General features: G+C 34.0%; 1 protein-coding gene across 1 annotated transcript in view; it reads left to right on the forward strand.

Annotated features, from left to right (window-relative positions):
* The window catches only part of LOC123541418 (uncharacterized), a 48902-nt gene that overhangs the window by 27592 nt on the left and 5935 nt on the right, over positions 1-15375 (forward strand). The window contains exons 9-11 of the mRNA XM_053525774.1: positions 1252-1438; positions 6745-6868; positions 9942-10043. Coding sequence (XP_053381749.1) covers positions 1252-1438; positions 6745-6868; positions 9942-10043 — 413 coding nt within the window. The remainder of the gene's footprint in view (positions 1-1251; positions 1439-6744; positions 6869-9941; positions 10044-15375) is intronic.

Here is a 15375-nt window from a genome sequence, read left to right on the forward strand (position 1 = left end):
ATTTGAAATCGTATATTGGTATACAGTCAAACCTGTGTTAAAGACCACCTCCGAACAGAGACCACCTGACTCTAAAGACCACATGTTTTGTTTCCTTTTTTAACATTTACAGTGTATTTTATCCTGTGAATAAAGACAACATTTTGACTCTCCCATTGGTGGTCTTTATAGACAGGTTTGACTGTACATCTTTTCTGTATATTTAATTCATTTTGCACATTTATGCTGCATATACACATTTTATCGTACACATGTTGTAAAATGACAACTCACATACATTTTCAAATCAGCTAATCAGAATGGTTTTGTTATCTAGACCGGAACTTACAAGGAACGTTCAAGAAAGATTTTTGTCTAACGTTGAAAAAACTATAAACCATGCGTGTGTTTTCTAAGATAAGAAGTATTGAAGAAATGTGACCTGTACACAATGGAAGATTATTTACCACTTGTTTGATATCCATAGTACACATTTACCGAACTGCATGTTTTAGGTATGAAATGCGCGATTGAAATGGATTAGTATATTTTCCCGTTTATGACCATGTTTCTTATCAAATACCTAGGGGTAGGGTATAACAAATACAGAGGCAGTTTTCGTTCTGGTCTTGTGCAAGTGGTCTTACCTTCTCTTTGTTAGATGTTTTACATTTTAGTTGGTTTTCGAAGAGGATCTGCCAAACTGGCTCTCCAACCACAACCCGCCACTCCAACCCACATCTAACTATGGACTATGAAAACGACCATACGACCATTATTTAGTTTTGTCTTTAGTTCGAAATACTTCATTATGTTAAAGGAAATTGTTATGAAGTACAAAATGTCCATTTTCTGGCACTGTACCATAAGTCTTACACAAGTATAATGTCATGTATAAATATGAATTATACAATAAAGTTTAACCCTAACCCTGGAGGGGATTACTTTTATTTACACTGTCCCGTGTCTTTGGAACATGGTGGGGGTAAGAGTGAGGATGGGTGCGCATCATAAACCGGTTTAAGCTCCCCAGTGGTGTTTTTGCCACTGACCGTTCCAAGGCGGTGCCCCACTGTGTTCCTTTGTTTGTTCGTTTTGTCCTAATGTGTTGGCTTTGTGTGTGTGTGTGTGTGTGTGTGTGTGTGTGTGGTGCACGCGTCTGCGTGCTGTGGGTTTCGTTTTGGGGAGGCTGCGTTTTTGGTACGTGGCATTCCCTGTTTGATATTTGTCTTTGTTTTTTATTTGATTGTAAATTTAATTACACTTTAACAGAAGTTTTCAAGTCCTAGAAATTACCCTGGAGAAAATCATTCTGCAGATGGAATCAGCAGTGGAATAAACGAGTCCAGATATGACACGGATAAATACGGTGCCATGCCAAAGAAGAAGAATTCTAAAGAAACATCTCCGCTCCCTGAAAACAGTTCCATTTCCAACTTAAAAGCCCAGACGCAAATTAGTAAGCATGAATTTCATTCACAGATAGAAACAAGAAATATCTTTTTAAAAGATGATCGTCACATTATATTAAAATAATAAGTTATGTAAAATTTCGTAAGTTTCTTGAAAACTTGAAGAGCTATTTATCTACAATAACAAATATGCCAAGAAGGCATGCAAGAAAGCTATGGTCACCTGACTGAAACAGATGATATAAACAACAAACCCTTTCTGCAAATCAACCAAACACGCCATACACTAATCCGTTTCGGCCATATCTTTCCGTTCTACTCCTATAGTGCTGTATTTGGGATAAAAATGATATCAAATGGTTCCTTTCTACAGCTGAACACCAAACGAAAAAATATCTTGCATGAAAATTTCTATAATAATAGTCATACATCTTATTGAATATAATGGAAAAGATTTTCTCCACAACTGACTAAAATAAGTTGCGTCTGCAAACCACCCCCGTTGATGTAAATTGCATTTTGTTTTAGTTATACGACCGTTTTTTTTTTTTTTGTTTGTTTTTTTTAAAAATACTCTTTCTGTAAATTTATACAGAAATAGTTAATAACTTGATTAGTATTGCATGTATTAGACATACTTACTATATTTATTTAGGCATACGAAGATAATATACTGACATTCAGGATAACGCCCATACACACATCCTTCTTAAGTTTGTGGCACAGACTAGTTCTTAAGTTTTATTCCTTTTTATTGTTGATGTGGAGGGGTAGGGGCAGTTTCTCAAAATCAACTACCTTCTTTTCTCTGTCCAGGCTGTATTCAAGGTATTAGACATTTACAAATTAAGACGAAGTGGAGTGTGACCATTTATGTCGATCAATTTTTCAAAGGGGACCATCACTAGCGTTTAGCGATGATAATGTCTGGCTTATTATGCCACCACTGTGCTCTTTGGGGAATAGATTTGGTTGTGTGTATGTAAACGTTTATCATGACATATCCAGAAAATTATTTACCTGGCTGACAGTTTCGGTCGATATCACCGACCTTCCTCAGAACTGTGACGGCTTGGACTGGTTCACTGCTGGACAGGTCAGAGTGAACTAATTGTCCGTAAATTGTGCTGAGGGAGTAGGCCTCCTGCTAGCTGTACATCACTGGAAACCATGTAGAAATATCAAAAAGAACGTACTTTGTGCACTCAGCTGAGTTTGATAATGAAACTTTATATGTCATTTTTTTCTAAATAGCATACTTAAAACAGAATTTTAAGTTTATAATATTTTCAAGTGGCTATTTAGTATATACGGTCGGTCAGTTGCAGCTGGAATTTAACCTTGTAGTTTTCGTAAAATTGATATTAAAATTTCAAACTCAAACTCAGCTGAAATCGAAAACTGTTTTGTGAACACGGGGTCAGATGATTATTTTTTATCTATTGATTAATTTCACTCTGCACGGCTGAGTTATGGCCCTTGACTTCATCAAGTGTCGATTGTTAAATAACATCAGAAGTTGTGCACTTTGTTTTCTTTTGGGGAATGACACAGCCAGATAGTAAAGAGTTATGGTTCTAGGCTCAGTGAAAAAAACACAAACTAGTAGTTTGTTAAAAACCGGGTCACGAGGTAGCACCATAAAGAGAAATTTTCTCTAGAGGCAATATTTCTTACGGGGTCGGAATGTTTGTCGTTATAAAATAAATAATATGTTTGAAACTTGAAAATAAAACTAGGTCACTAGACCAAACAATAACATTCTTTTGATAAAAAAATAGATTCTGAATTAAATGAAACGTTGTCATACTGTTGTCCAAATAAGATCTAAGTAATGTTTGGAACTTTGTCATCTATCGTTAAAAGGTGTTCTAGTAATTTAAATCATGGGAAAAATCATTCTAACACTTTAAAAGCTGTACTTACACATGAAACCTAGAAGATTTCTATTTATAAATTGTAGAACAAACTGTTTTACGTCGGATGACGACAACGGACGACAGACAAAAGCAATCACACCAGCTTACCTTGACAACTCAGTTGGACAGCTTCTTATGTTGCAAAAACATTTCAGTTCAGTGTGAAGACAGTAGTTGATATACCTTAAGCGACAAATTTTCTCAGACGGACAGACGGGTGGACGGACAGAAACAGCCAAATCGATAATCCCGCCGCCGAGTTGTTGTATAATAGGCCAGTCTTTATCACCATTATGTTCATTATTCCTACCTCACAGCATATAATTATTATTATGATGGTCCCTTTGAAATATCTTATGTCATAGGTCTATAGTCCACTTCATCTTAATTCGCATATGTCTATTAATTATATTTAGAGATCTTGTTAAGCATCGGAGATGTCAAAATGTAGACCTTGTACTTATTTTGTCATTGGAGTCATTATGCATTAAGTGACATTATTTCCGCTTTTTTTTGTGTCATCGCCAGATATGTCAATAATTGTCTCCTTAGTGCATGAATGTCTCGAATTTTAAAGAATTATTAGCCTGTACCTGCTAAGGGTATTTGATAAACTCTAATTTTTCATAGAATACATCATCATTGATGAGAAAAAGCGATTTTATTATTTATTTGATTTTGGATACACTTGATATCCATACTTAAAAATGGTACTGGCTTTGTTGTTGACGCTGACGGCAACGAGTGGTTCGTTTATCTGTCTTTTTTATTATTATGCAACATTTATATAGCACTCTTATCATGCACATCTACACGTTCAAAAGTACTTTACAGAATAAATTGCAAACAAAACAAATAAATACAGATTCAGCAGAAACAGAAGATGCATTTTGCGTTCACAAAAAAAACATGAATATAAAATATATAGATAAAACAAGACAAACATACATACATATAAGAGGGCATTTAAGTGACCCTACGATAAAATGCTGTTTTACGCTGTATTATGGAAATAAAATTAGTCAGTTAACGAAGTGGGGTTTTGCAGGCTTTTGAAAGCAGCTAGCGTGTCAGCGTTCTTGATATTGCCGGGAAGGAAATTCGAAAGAGTGTCATATATCACGAATTTAGTTTGTGGCGTGATTAGTGACAGCGTTTCTTGTGATCTTAGGTTTGTTTTTGACCGGTTTATACACTTCTATCATACTCCTTATGTAGACAGGTAACTAATTGTGAAGGTTACATTCTACCAATTCAGTTCCTTCTTTATTTGATATAAATATTAAAATATTCAGACTTCATTTTCAGCACTTTAGAGCATTTCAGTGATATGCATTTAGTTTGATATACATGTCCTCTTATCAAAAATAGAAAAATATTGACATGTTATGTAACATATAAGAAAAATCTGTTATGAGAAACATCACCCTCTAAAATGCCCCCATGAAAATATTAGTTCAGCAATTACGCATATGTAGACATTTGCTCAAACAATAAAACTGAAAATGGTCTAGATCTTTTCTTAATACAACAAGCAATGAAACTAAGTCAAAAATATAACTGTCACCTCCTCATATGACTCATTATACCACATTTCATCCATAGCATGGATCTACATTTTGAACTTTTTGTTTGTTTGTTTTGGGTTTAACGCCATTTTTCAACAGTATTTCAGTTATGTAATGGCGGGCAGTTAACCTAACCAGTTTTCCTGGTACCAGTACAAACCTGTTCTCCGCAAGTAACTGCCAACGTCCCCACATGAATCAGAGGTGGAGGATTAATGATGTCAGACACAATGTCGTTAATCAAATAGTCACGGAGAACATACGACCCGCCCGAGGATCGAACTCACGACCCCGTGATCCGTAGACCAACGCTCTTACCTACTGAGCTAAGCGGGCGGACTCCACATTTTGAACTACTTCCCATGTTATACAGGTTAGTCACTTCCTGGTCGGTGTAATCTATCCTGTAAAGTCTTAAAGGTATAGGTCAGAAACTTGTATTGCACTCTGTATTTTACTGGCAACCAACGAAGCTCCCTTCAGAACCGGTGTTAATACGATTCCGGCGGGACGCCACGAGCTGCCGTGTTTTGGACATTATTACAACTTGTAAAGTGTTTGAAATACCACTTAACAGAGTATTACAAAAGTCTAATCGCGAGGAAACCAGGCTGTTAACAAGGCTCTTTGTGGTATCACTGGTAAGATACCGTCTGATGTGATTCTGATTCTGTTGTGCATATCCAGTTCGGCACACAGAGTTGACTTGCTGTTCCATATACATACTGTTGTCAAATACTGCACCAAGATTCCTAACAGACTTTGTGTATTTTATCACAGAGCAACCGATCTTCACCAAGACCTAATCAATGTACTTGGAGTTATGCTTTGATGTGAATAACTAACATTGCCTCCATTTTATCAGCAATAAGTTTCAGCGTGTTGCAATGCATCCACCAGACAATTTCCGCATTTGACACCAACAGGTTTTATGTACATGATATAATTCTTTGGAATAAGTACTGATCCCTGAGGCACACATAGTCGTCGACAACTGACCATCAACGCATACAGTCACTAGGATATGATGACACCTATGCAAGTGCTTTGGCCGTGACTCCAAAATTATGTTCGAGTCGTTGTAACAGTGTTCAGTGGTCAATTGTCTCGAAAGCTGCAGATAGATCGAGTAGCACGAGTAATTATTTTGGTCAAGACATGTGAGGATGTCATTCTGTACCTTTATCAAAGCCTATTCAGTTGAATGAAACTTTCTGTAAGCAGACTGCAGTCCCTCATGTAGCTCATTTTTACTCAAGTGCCGCTCAAGACGCGCATCTACTACCTATTCTAAGATTTTCGAAATGAAAGGGAGATAAGATTCGGGCCTGTTGTTTTTGAGAATATTTGGTTCATTCCTGGTTTCTTCAGCAGAGGTCTTATCCTATCACTTTTAAACTCTTTTGGTACATATCCTTCTTCTATTGATGTATTTATGAAGTTTGGTTTAAACGACAAGAGCTCATGAAGACAATTCTTCAAAAGCCATGTTGGTAAAGGGTCAAGTTGACAGGAATTATTTGGAGATTTGATTTGGTTGTTTTTCTTTTCCCTTTTTGCTTTCCCACTTTCAAAAAAGCATTTCAGAGCACACGTCTCTCTGAATTTAATTCAAAATTACAGTACGGAGATAAGCAAAGATCTATCATCTGCAATTAATAGTCGAGATCTACAGATTAGTTCACAATTTCACCATTCACTAATGCTTTTCACGTGTAGTTCGAGGCATTATGGAAATAGTTGAAATTATAAACCATGAATTTGGTCTTTACTTTCACTTAAGGCATGTTCACTGTAAAGCACAGTAAAGGAATACATGATTATTGATTCACTAATTTATTTAGATTGTTTTCTTTCTTTTGTAAGAAGTATCGTCACTTGAACAGAACCTAACAGATGATACATGGGAATACGAAAAGCTAAATAATAGACGGAGAAGGCTCATTGATGGTGTTTTAAAGGATGAGAAAATAAAAAGCGTATTAGACAGGTAGGAGATGTTTTGAAATAATTGGTTGGGACGGGGGTATTTACGCCTAAGATGGCATTACGTGTTTTAGGTTTTTCCATAAGAAATGTAGCACCGTTTATAACATGCACATTTACCGTAATGCTATTCATTCCGTAATGTGCCGTTATATTTACCTGGGATCTTGAAACATTATTTTGTTGGGATCTTGGAACGACCATAAATTATTAATAAAAGAATGTTCCAACAAACCATGTTATATAACAAACCATATACATATATACACCCTGAATAACCTAGTTTGTTGGAACATTCTTTTATTAATGATCTATGATCGTTCCAAGATCCCAACATAGTCTGTCACACCAACCATTTTGTAATTAGCTAGTCATGGATAGCGTTTGATACCGATCAATATAGTGTCAGCCAGCCCCGTGTCTTTCCTACTATTTATTTCTTATAAAATCTAAAAAAAGATCCCTCGGAAGCCCGGAGACCAAGGCAAACAATGAAAATTGCAGACTCTGTTTGAGAGAGTCTGTTCATCAGCAGTAGTGGATAACGCAACTAATGCCTCTCAAGTATTTTGTTACAGTTAAACGGAATATGTACATGCTTTATCAAAAATAATCAGACAAAACACTTCAGTGTAATAGCCATCTCAGCAAATTAACTAAATAAACAGCCAGAATTTTGTGAAAGCTGAGTTTCATAATTCCGTTACAGTAATGCTCATACAGTCTATAAAGAGAATGTAGTTGATAATAATCTGACATGCTTTATCTACTCTTTTTATAATCATCATTTCAAAAGAAGTTATGCATTGATTCCAGAATAATGAAATATAATACTTTGACCTTATTTGATTACCCGATACCACATGGGAGCTTTTAATTCGACGCCGCCCTGAAGGCGGTGTCGAGTATATGGGATACACTTTTATTTCGGACCCTGTAAAGATGGTAATGAATAGTTTCGGAGTGATAAACTGAACACAGTGAATAGTTTGTAAAAGGATCAACGATATTGCACAATACATTTTAGTGAATAAACAAAAAATGGCAAAAAGAAAACATAAAAAATGTATGTAATGAAATTTATTATGTGATTTAAAACAATGCTATCTGTCTTTCCTCTCCTTATTTGTAGAGCAGAACATAATTTTTTTATTTACAATTTCGTCAAAATGTTGATCCGATTTATTGATAAGGGAGGTTACCCTGTAAGTCAAGTTTTCTATTTCTATTCTTAGCATGACCTACTTACCTATCTCATTTTCTATAAATAGAACACACCGCAGATATACCATACTGTAACTGGACAAGGGAGCGTTCGTGTATTTTACAACTTCGAAGAGAATATTTAAAAAAAAATATGGAAAATTACAATTTGCCTGCATAAAAATTCCTTGGAAAAAAACGTATTTACAAAGTAAATAAAGGAATCAATAAGCATAGATATGTTGAAATGAACGAAGGAAGTGCCACTGTTAACTTATTTTTAACCTTTTTGTCTTATTTTCTTTGTTGATAGGTACAGTGATGTAATTTCAGAATGCGCACACTTTTGCAAATTCCTATTTCTATTTTTCTTTTCTTTTTTTTTTCTTTTTTCTTTCTTTTTTTTTTTTTTTTTGCTTATGTGTCATATAGATCTACTCATTGTTTACAGATATACACATTCAACTAAGGTGTGCAATAGGCTAAAGAGCATTTGGCTGACTTTGTCAGTGACAAATTAATACTTCTTTAAATGTGGTTAGATCGAAATATCAAAAGCCATGGGACCATAACTTATCAAATCATCAGTGACTTTAAAATAGAATTCCTTGTTGAATTTATAATTATGTTCATTGATCTTATATGACTAGTCAGTTGCTCTGGTTTTATTATATCTTGTTACTTGCTTCTTCTTTTTTTTAATTTAATTAATTAATTTATTAGATAGTTTTTGTATTTGTCCATTCCTGACCAAAAAAAAAAGAAGACATTTTCATTGAAATATTTTCTACACTTTGGCAGTGGGTTATTATGCTTGCTAAATTTCTTGTAATATTAGATTTGAACTAGACACTGACAAACTCCTAGTAACCTTACAGCTCAACGAGGACTTCAAGTTTATCGTTCGTCCGAAAAAAAAATGAATTCTATGATATTCAAAAGTATATAAGAAAGATTCATGCTTTGTGAATAGGGGCAATATAGAGATTATTTATGTTATATCATTCTTTTCTTGGACAAAATTTTTGGTTGTTTTTTGGCAAGAGAAACAGTAAATTGCTGTGTATAATCTGCATTCTGAAATCTATAATGTAGGTGACTAAGGTCCATAAAACTTTATCAGTAAATAGAAAACACTCATTACATTACATGATAATAAAAATAATGGTTTCTGTGAACCACAACTTTGAAATAATTTCAACATTTCCTCATTTCCCAACAAACTGCATTTCTGTGAAACTTCATACACACGCTCCTGCATATAAGAACTTTTCACAGGAGGTGACCTTAGTTAGTGAAATAATTACTTTAATTTTGTATGTAAAGGGACCACCTACTCGTAATGTTAATGTCACTGCGGGTAGAGGATTTGTATTGCATGGTAAAACTTTTCTATCATGTTTATTCCTCATGTTTTAAACAGTTTATAACATATATTGTTTTATGTGCTAATGTTGATAACTTGTAGCCAGTCAGACTAATAAAGTAATGAGTTGGTGATTTCTCATATTGCAATAAATGAACTTCAGAGACAACACTTGGCGGCGTCTTTGATGCTTGCATCAATGAATTTCCTTGTTTTTATATTTATTATAATTTTATACAACGATTAATAAATGTGCCACGGACACAGTGACAATTCTTATGAATCTACCGTTAACGATTTTTTTTCAATTAGGTAAATGAGAAAGTAACCAATATTTCCTTTCTCTTAGAATTGTCTCGTAATGTTCTTTGCTAGGAAGATTTGCCTTCTCTGTGGAGTCCAATAAATAGTTTACATGTATGTAGGGGAAAATGGAATTTCGTACTATAATATTATTTCAAAATGCATGTAAATACTTTTTCATTGTTTTTAATGTTTTGTATTTTAGGAAAGATTTAGCCCAAGCTTTGCAAGTCATTGAACGTGAAAAAGGGCCTAAGATGACACTACGAGTGTTTCAGGAGGAAATTCAAAAGCATTTTTCGACAAGGTAGGTGAATAACACTGTTTTACGGTCATTGACAGATACTGTTCAGTGTTCTTGCAACGTTTATGTGAAAAGGTATTGTGATGGTATATCAATATCAATAGCATTTACATTGCTCAAACCTATACATAGTAAGATTATACAAATTTGCACCAGCGTGTCTGCAATTCTATCTTATTATAAAAAGAATATTAAATGACTTCGTTTACTTTTTAAAGTCGGAAGCTGAGTAACATTATTCAAACAATCAAGGACTGAAAAAGTTGTGATAGCGTCTCTATCACAGCCGGTTGTTGTTAATAATAGATGATTGAGGCTGCTAAATTTTCAAAAATACAAGCCAAATTTTTAACGTATTATATAAGGCTTCTGTAATTACCTTATCTTTGTTTGAAACTTTGAACACTTGATCACTGTAAGTCAGTGCAAGAGTACACTCGGCTGTTGTAATGATTTGTAAGATCACACGACTTTGATTATGCTGATACCTTGCAGGTTGAAGTGACTGGAGGATATTGTTTGTTGGAGAAATTATGACCTTACGTTTCGTCAGTTAAAAAGCATGCAGTTACCTATAGGATTTTACCACAGAACAATAACAAATCTTGCGCGAATGAAGCTTTTATCTATGTAAAAAATGAATAATTAATGGCATCTTCTATTGACATGCACATTTTTAATTGTAAATATGATTCATTGTTGTGAGTATTACTCTTGTACAGGACTTACTACATGCTTTAGTGATTTGAAAACCATTTTGTTTGTCATCTTAAGTTTGTTCATTCAAATATATCATGCTGCTATATTTATAAGGTAATTGTCTGCAGTACTTTTTAAATGTAATTATATAGTTACCACCCGGACAAACTGGACTGTTAAAAGTATGAGGAGGCAGCAGGCCTTCATGCGTATTTTATCAGCCCAAAGTATTTTATACCAAGACGATAACTATATAAATCACCACATGCATGTATTAACAGTTTTGTTTCTCTTTCTTAAAGTTTCACACTGACCTTTTTAATTGAATATTGCATACCTTTCAAGTAATTGATCGCTAAAGCAACAGAAACGTCAAAAACGTCGACTGATAGAATAGCATACGTTCCAACAGAATGCACGCTAGCTATGTGCAACCTCGAGGATAATACACGTTTTTGTCTTGCCAACGTTATTTATGTAAACAATCACAGCCAGTCGAGCGTTGCGACCTCTAGTATGCTCGGTCTTCGGGGTTCACAAAATTCATTTCAGATTGCTATGAATTTTTTGTTTATAGCTTCATTTAAGGAAACGTATTTGAACTGTAAATAAAAAACGGAAACTTGATTACATATGCAAAAAATGATGTTTCGACAGTTCTTTTGTGTTAGTGCCCATAAGTCACAGCACAGCCTTTAAGAGTATAATTTTCTTTGCTGCATTATGAAATTTTAAAAGTACACTTTGTTAGAAACAACTGATTACTAGCATATTGCGGGCTTAGCGCAAAACGGTTGTAACTACTTCTTTAGTTAATATAAATTGCAACCGTTTTGCGCTAAGCCCGCGATATCCTCGTCTTTTTAGTATGCTTTCTCGTTGTATTTGACTGAACACGTAACTGTAGTTCAAGATCAGTTTTGAAGAATTGAAAAGAATTTAATATAAGAACTTTTTATCAGGATTATCGGTTTTTTTTTTTTTTTGTTTTTTTTTGCTTTCTTTATTAGTTGAATTAAGTGACCTGATACCGCTTGTTTAATACATTCACTCGACGCATATTTAAACTCACTTGTGACAGTTTAGAGATGAACAATACCTAACAATTCCTAATCTAATTTTCCAGGAATAACTCTTATGAAAACAGTTTTTTGTACATAGACTTTATAATCTATATAAAGAGTAAAAAATGTTATTTGTGCGACATTAGTTCATACTTTATATTACAAAAAAATGCAAGAAGTAATTGTGATCAGTTAATATCTTAATTGTACGAGACATGTTAGACGATATGTTTTTTCAGTGAGAAGTTTTAATTTCCTTCATTTGTTTGTTTACTTTCGAGGTAAATTGAAAACTAGATCATTTGATATTATTGACAAACGATATCTGCCAATATCATAATAATGAAAAGGGTTGAGATCTAATATTTATATTTATATGTAAGACTAAGAACAAAAATAGTAGAATGACTTCATTACTGCAATCACCGTTATCAATTCAAATCATTGTGTTTCATCGTCATCGCTGCAAAACAATTAATGTTTATATTTTTGATAAACAATATACAAAGCAAAATGAAAATTTGAGAAGAATTATTCGACCGGTGGATGTTTATATTTCGTTTGATATTATCAGGTTAATTTACATTGTTATGTGCAATACGGAGATATATTTGGACGAGTACCCAGCTGAGAGAACATCGTCCAATATGGTTTTCTCAGCTAGGTACATGTCCAAATATATCTCCGTATTGTACAGAACAATGTTAAATTACCATATTTCATTTTAGTTTATTAATAAATTAATCATGATTCACTGAATATTGTGTTTCTGCCTTTTCTGTATTTTCCCAGATAGGTACAAGTGCAAATTTATGTTTTACAAACAAAATGTTAGTTTAAACATATTTTATTTCTAACATATGTTCATACTACATTTTACAATTAACAATATTGATATTATACATGTTGAAAAAGGATAGATCCGAAAGCTAGGCTTATAAAGGTTTACTCCTGTATGGGATAAATTAAAGCAAATTTGACGGTATTACATAATTTGTTTGAAATGTGTTATAGAAAAAACACTTGCTAATATGCACTGAATAGAATAAATGATATGAAACAAAAAATAGTATCAAGTTAGAAGTTGATAAAGTTGTTTAAAAAAATCGAGATTAGAAATCGAAGTTTTGTAGTATAAATAACATTGAAAAAAAAAAGAAATTTTATGACATAAAATTGTATAAGAAGATTCCGTCCATTAGAACTTTGGTGGAATAAATGTTAGGCCATAAATAACCTTTTTATTCTATATTTATTTTAATTCATTTAGAAGTATACGTGATTCTTTTAAATAAACGACAAATTTAATAATCCCGATTTCAAGTCTATACAGAGCCTAGAGCCCAATTTTTGATGAACCGTCCAAATACAGACAAAAATACCGCTTTTTGTACGTACGTACGTCCAATACGGTAATATACGAGTATTGTACGATCACGTGTTGCAAATAAATGTTCACGATTGGTTTAATGAAATAGATATGAAACAAAACAATAAACTATACGCCAATTATTAGAAATATTTCTTTATATGTAATAAAGCAGTTGCTGGTTTACGGTAGTCGACTCATAATAACGATCGACATTTTTCTTGAGTTATTTTTTTATCTTGTTTCGGCAGTCTTCGGTCATGTTGACATCCGGCGTTTTATTATAAACGGAAAATGCCGAAATCGTACACAGAGAATACGTAATTTGACGGAAATTGCCGATTGTCATTGTAGGTCAAATACCTTCAGTACTGCTTATATATCATTACGTGTATGCTTAATGGCATATTTGAGCCACGCCACGAGAAAACCAACATAGTGGCTTTGTGACTAGCATGGATCCAGCCCAGCCCGCGTATCCGCGCAGTCTGGTCAGGATCCATGTTGTTCGCTTTCAAACCCTATAGTAATTAGAGAAACCGTTAACGAACAGCATAGATCCTGACCAGACTGCGCGGATGCGCAGACTGGTCTGGATCAGTGCTGGTCGAAAAGCCACTGTGTTGGTTTTCTTGAGGTGTATTGATTAACAGTATACAATGTATTGACAATTTTATTGTTACATTTTGTACTGTGTCTGGCTAAGGTATTTTAACTTAAAATTTGATTAAATTGGTTTTCGAAGCTCATTTTAATTTTTTGGTGACATACAAAACTCAGAACCCGCCCGCTTAGCTCAGTAGGTCAGAGCGTTGGTCTACGGATCAGGGGTCGTGAGTTCGATCCTCGGGCGGGGCGTATGTTCTCCGTGACTATTTGATAAACGACATTGTGTCTAAAATCATTAGTCCTCCACCTCTGATTCATGTGGGGAAGTTGACAGTGACTTGCGGAGAACTGGTTTGTACTGGTACAGAATCCAGGAACACTGGTTAGGTTAACTGCCAGTCGTTACATGACTGAAATGCTGTTGAAAAACGGCGTTAAACCCAAAACAAACAAAACCCAGTGCATCATAACTTTTTATCATACATGACACAAACATAAGGTTTGAAGTGTATAAAGTGAAAGAACAGTAAGTAGATACACTATTATATGCTAATATTTCACATTAAGTTTGTAAACGTATTTTTTACCATACCATCTAGCGTCTAATATTACATTGTCGTATATTATTATGATGTAATACCAACATAGGTGATGTTCTTGTAAGACTGACGGATAGGCTGGTAGTGCATGTAACACTTTATATAATGTGTTACAGTTCCTTACTGAAATATTCTCAAAATCCAACTACTTTCAGATACTTTATAGCATCAGAACAGCAATAATCATTCACAGATAGTTTCTGGGATTGATCAAATGTAAGCTTTGATGTATCCTTTGATATACATATTCTTTGCTTATTAAATGAAATTAAAGTATACACCCCTTCGTGCAGAAATGTATGCGTGTAGGGGATTGGGGGCGGGGATCTATAAACTTAATCCAGCATATTTACATTTTTAACATTAACATTTATGACGCCACGGCTTTGCGCAATACGCTGTGCTGCTAAATTGACCAGCAACAGTAATAATTCAATATGAAATAATGGATGTTGTTTGGTTCACATGTCAGATTCAAAGTTCGCCGATTTACTAACACGACTTGTTTTTAAGATATTGCAACTGTCATTATGTTCAAACTTGTCTGTAGCAAACACGTACGTTGATGCGACATTAATTTCATAGTTTAAGAATTCTGTCACATCTTATTATGTCTGGCTTATTTTTCGCGTAATGTCTAGTGGACAAAATTATTAATCTTGTATCTATAATTACAAAAAAGCGCATTCATTGAAAGGGGTAAAACAACAGAAAATGAAAGACTCAGTCGATTAATCAGCTTAGAGCTGGTTTTGTTTGGTATTTCTTGTTAAGGTTTAAGCCTTTAGAATATCATGAAACGTTTTCATGTTTATGTTTATAATAGAACATCTTGTTTAGGTATGAGCCTTTATAATATCATGAAACGTTTTTATGTTTATAATAGAACATCTTGTTTAGGTATGAGCCTTTATGATATCATGAAACGTTTTCATGTTTATAATAGAATATCTTGTTTAGGTATGAGCCTTTATAATATCATGAAACGTTTTCAT

The sequence above is a fragment of the Mercenaria mercenaria genome, chromosome 16 (assembly GCF_021730395.1).
Source record: "Mercenaria mercenaria strain notata chromosome 16, MADL_Memer_1, whole genome shotgun sequence".
Lineage (NCBI taxonomy): Eukaryota > Metazoa > Mollusca > Bivalvia > Venerida > Veneridae > Mercenaria > Mercenaria mercenaria.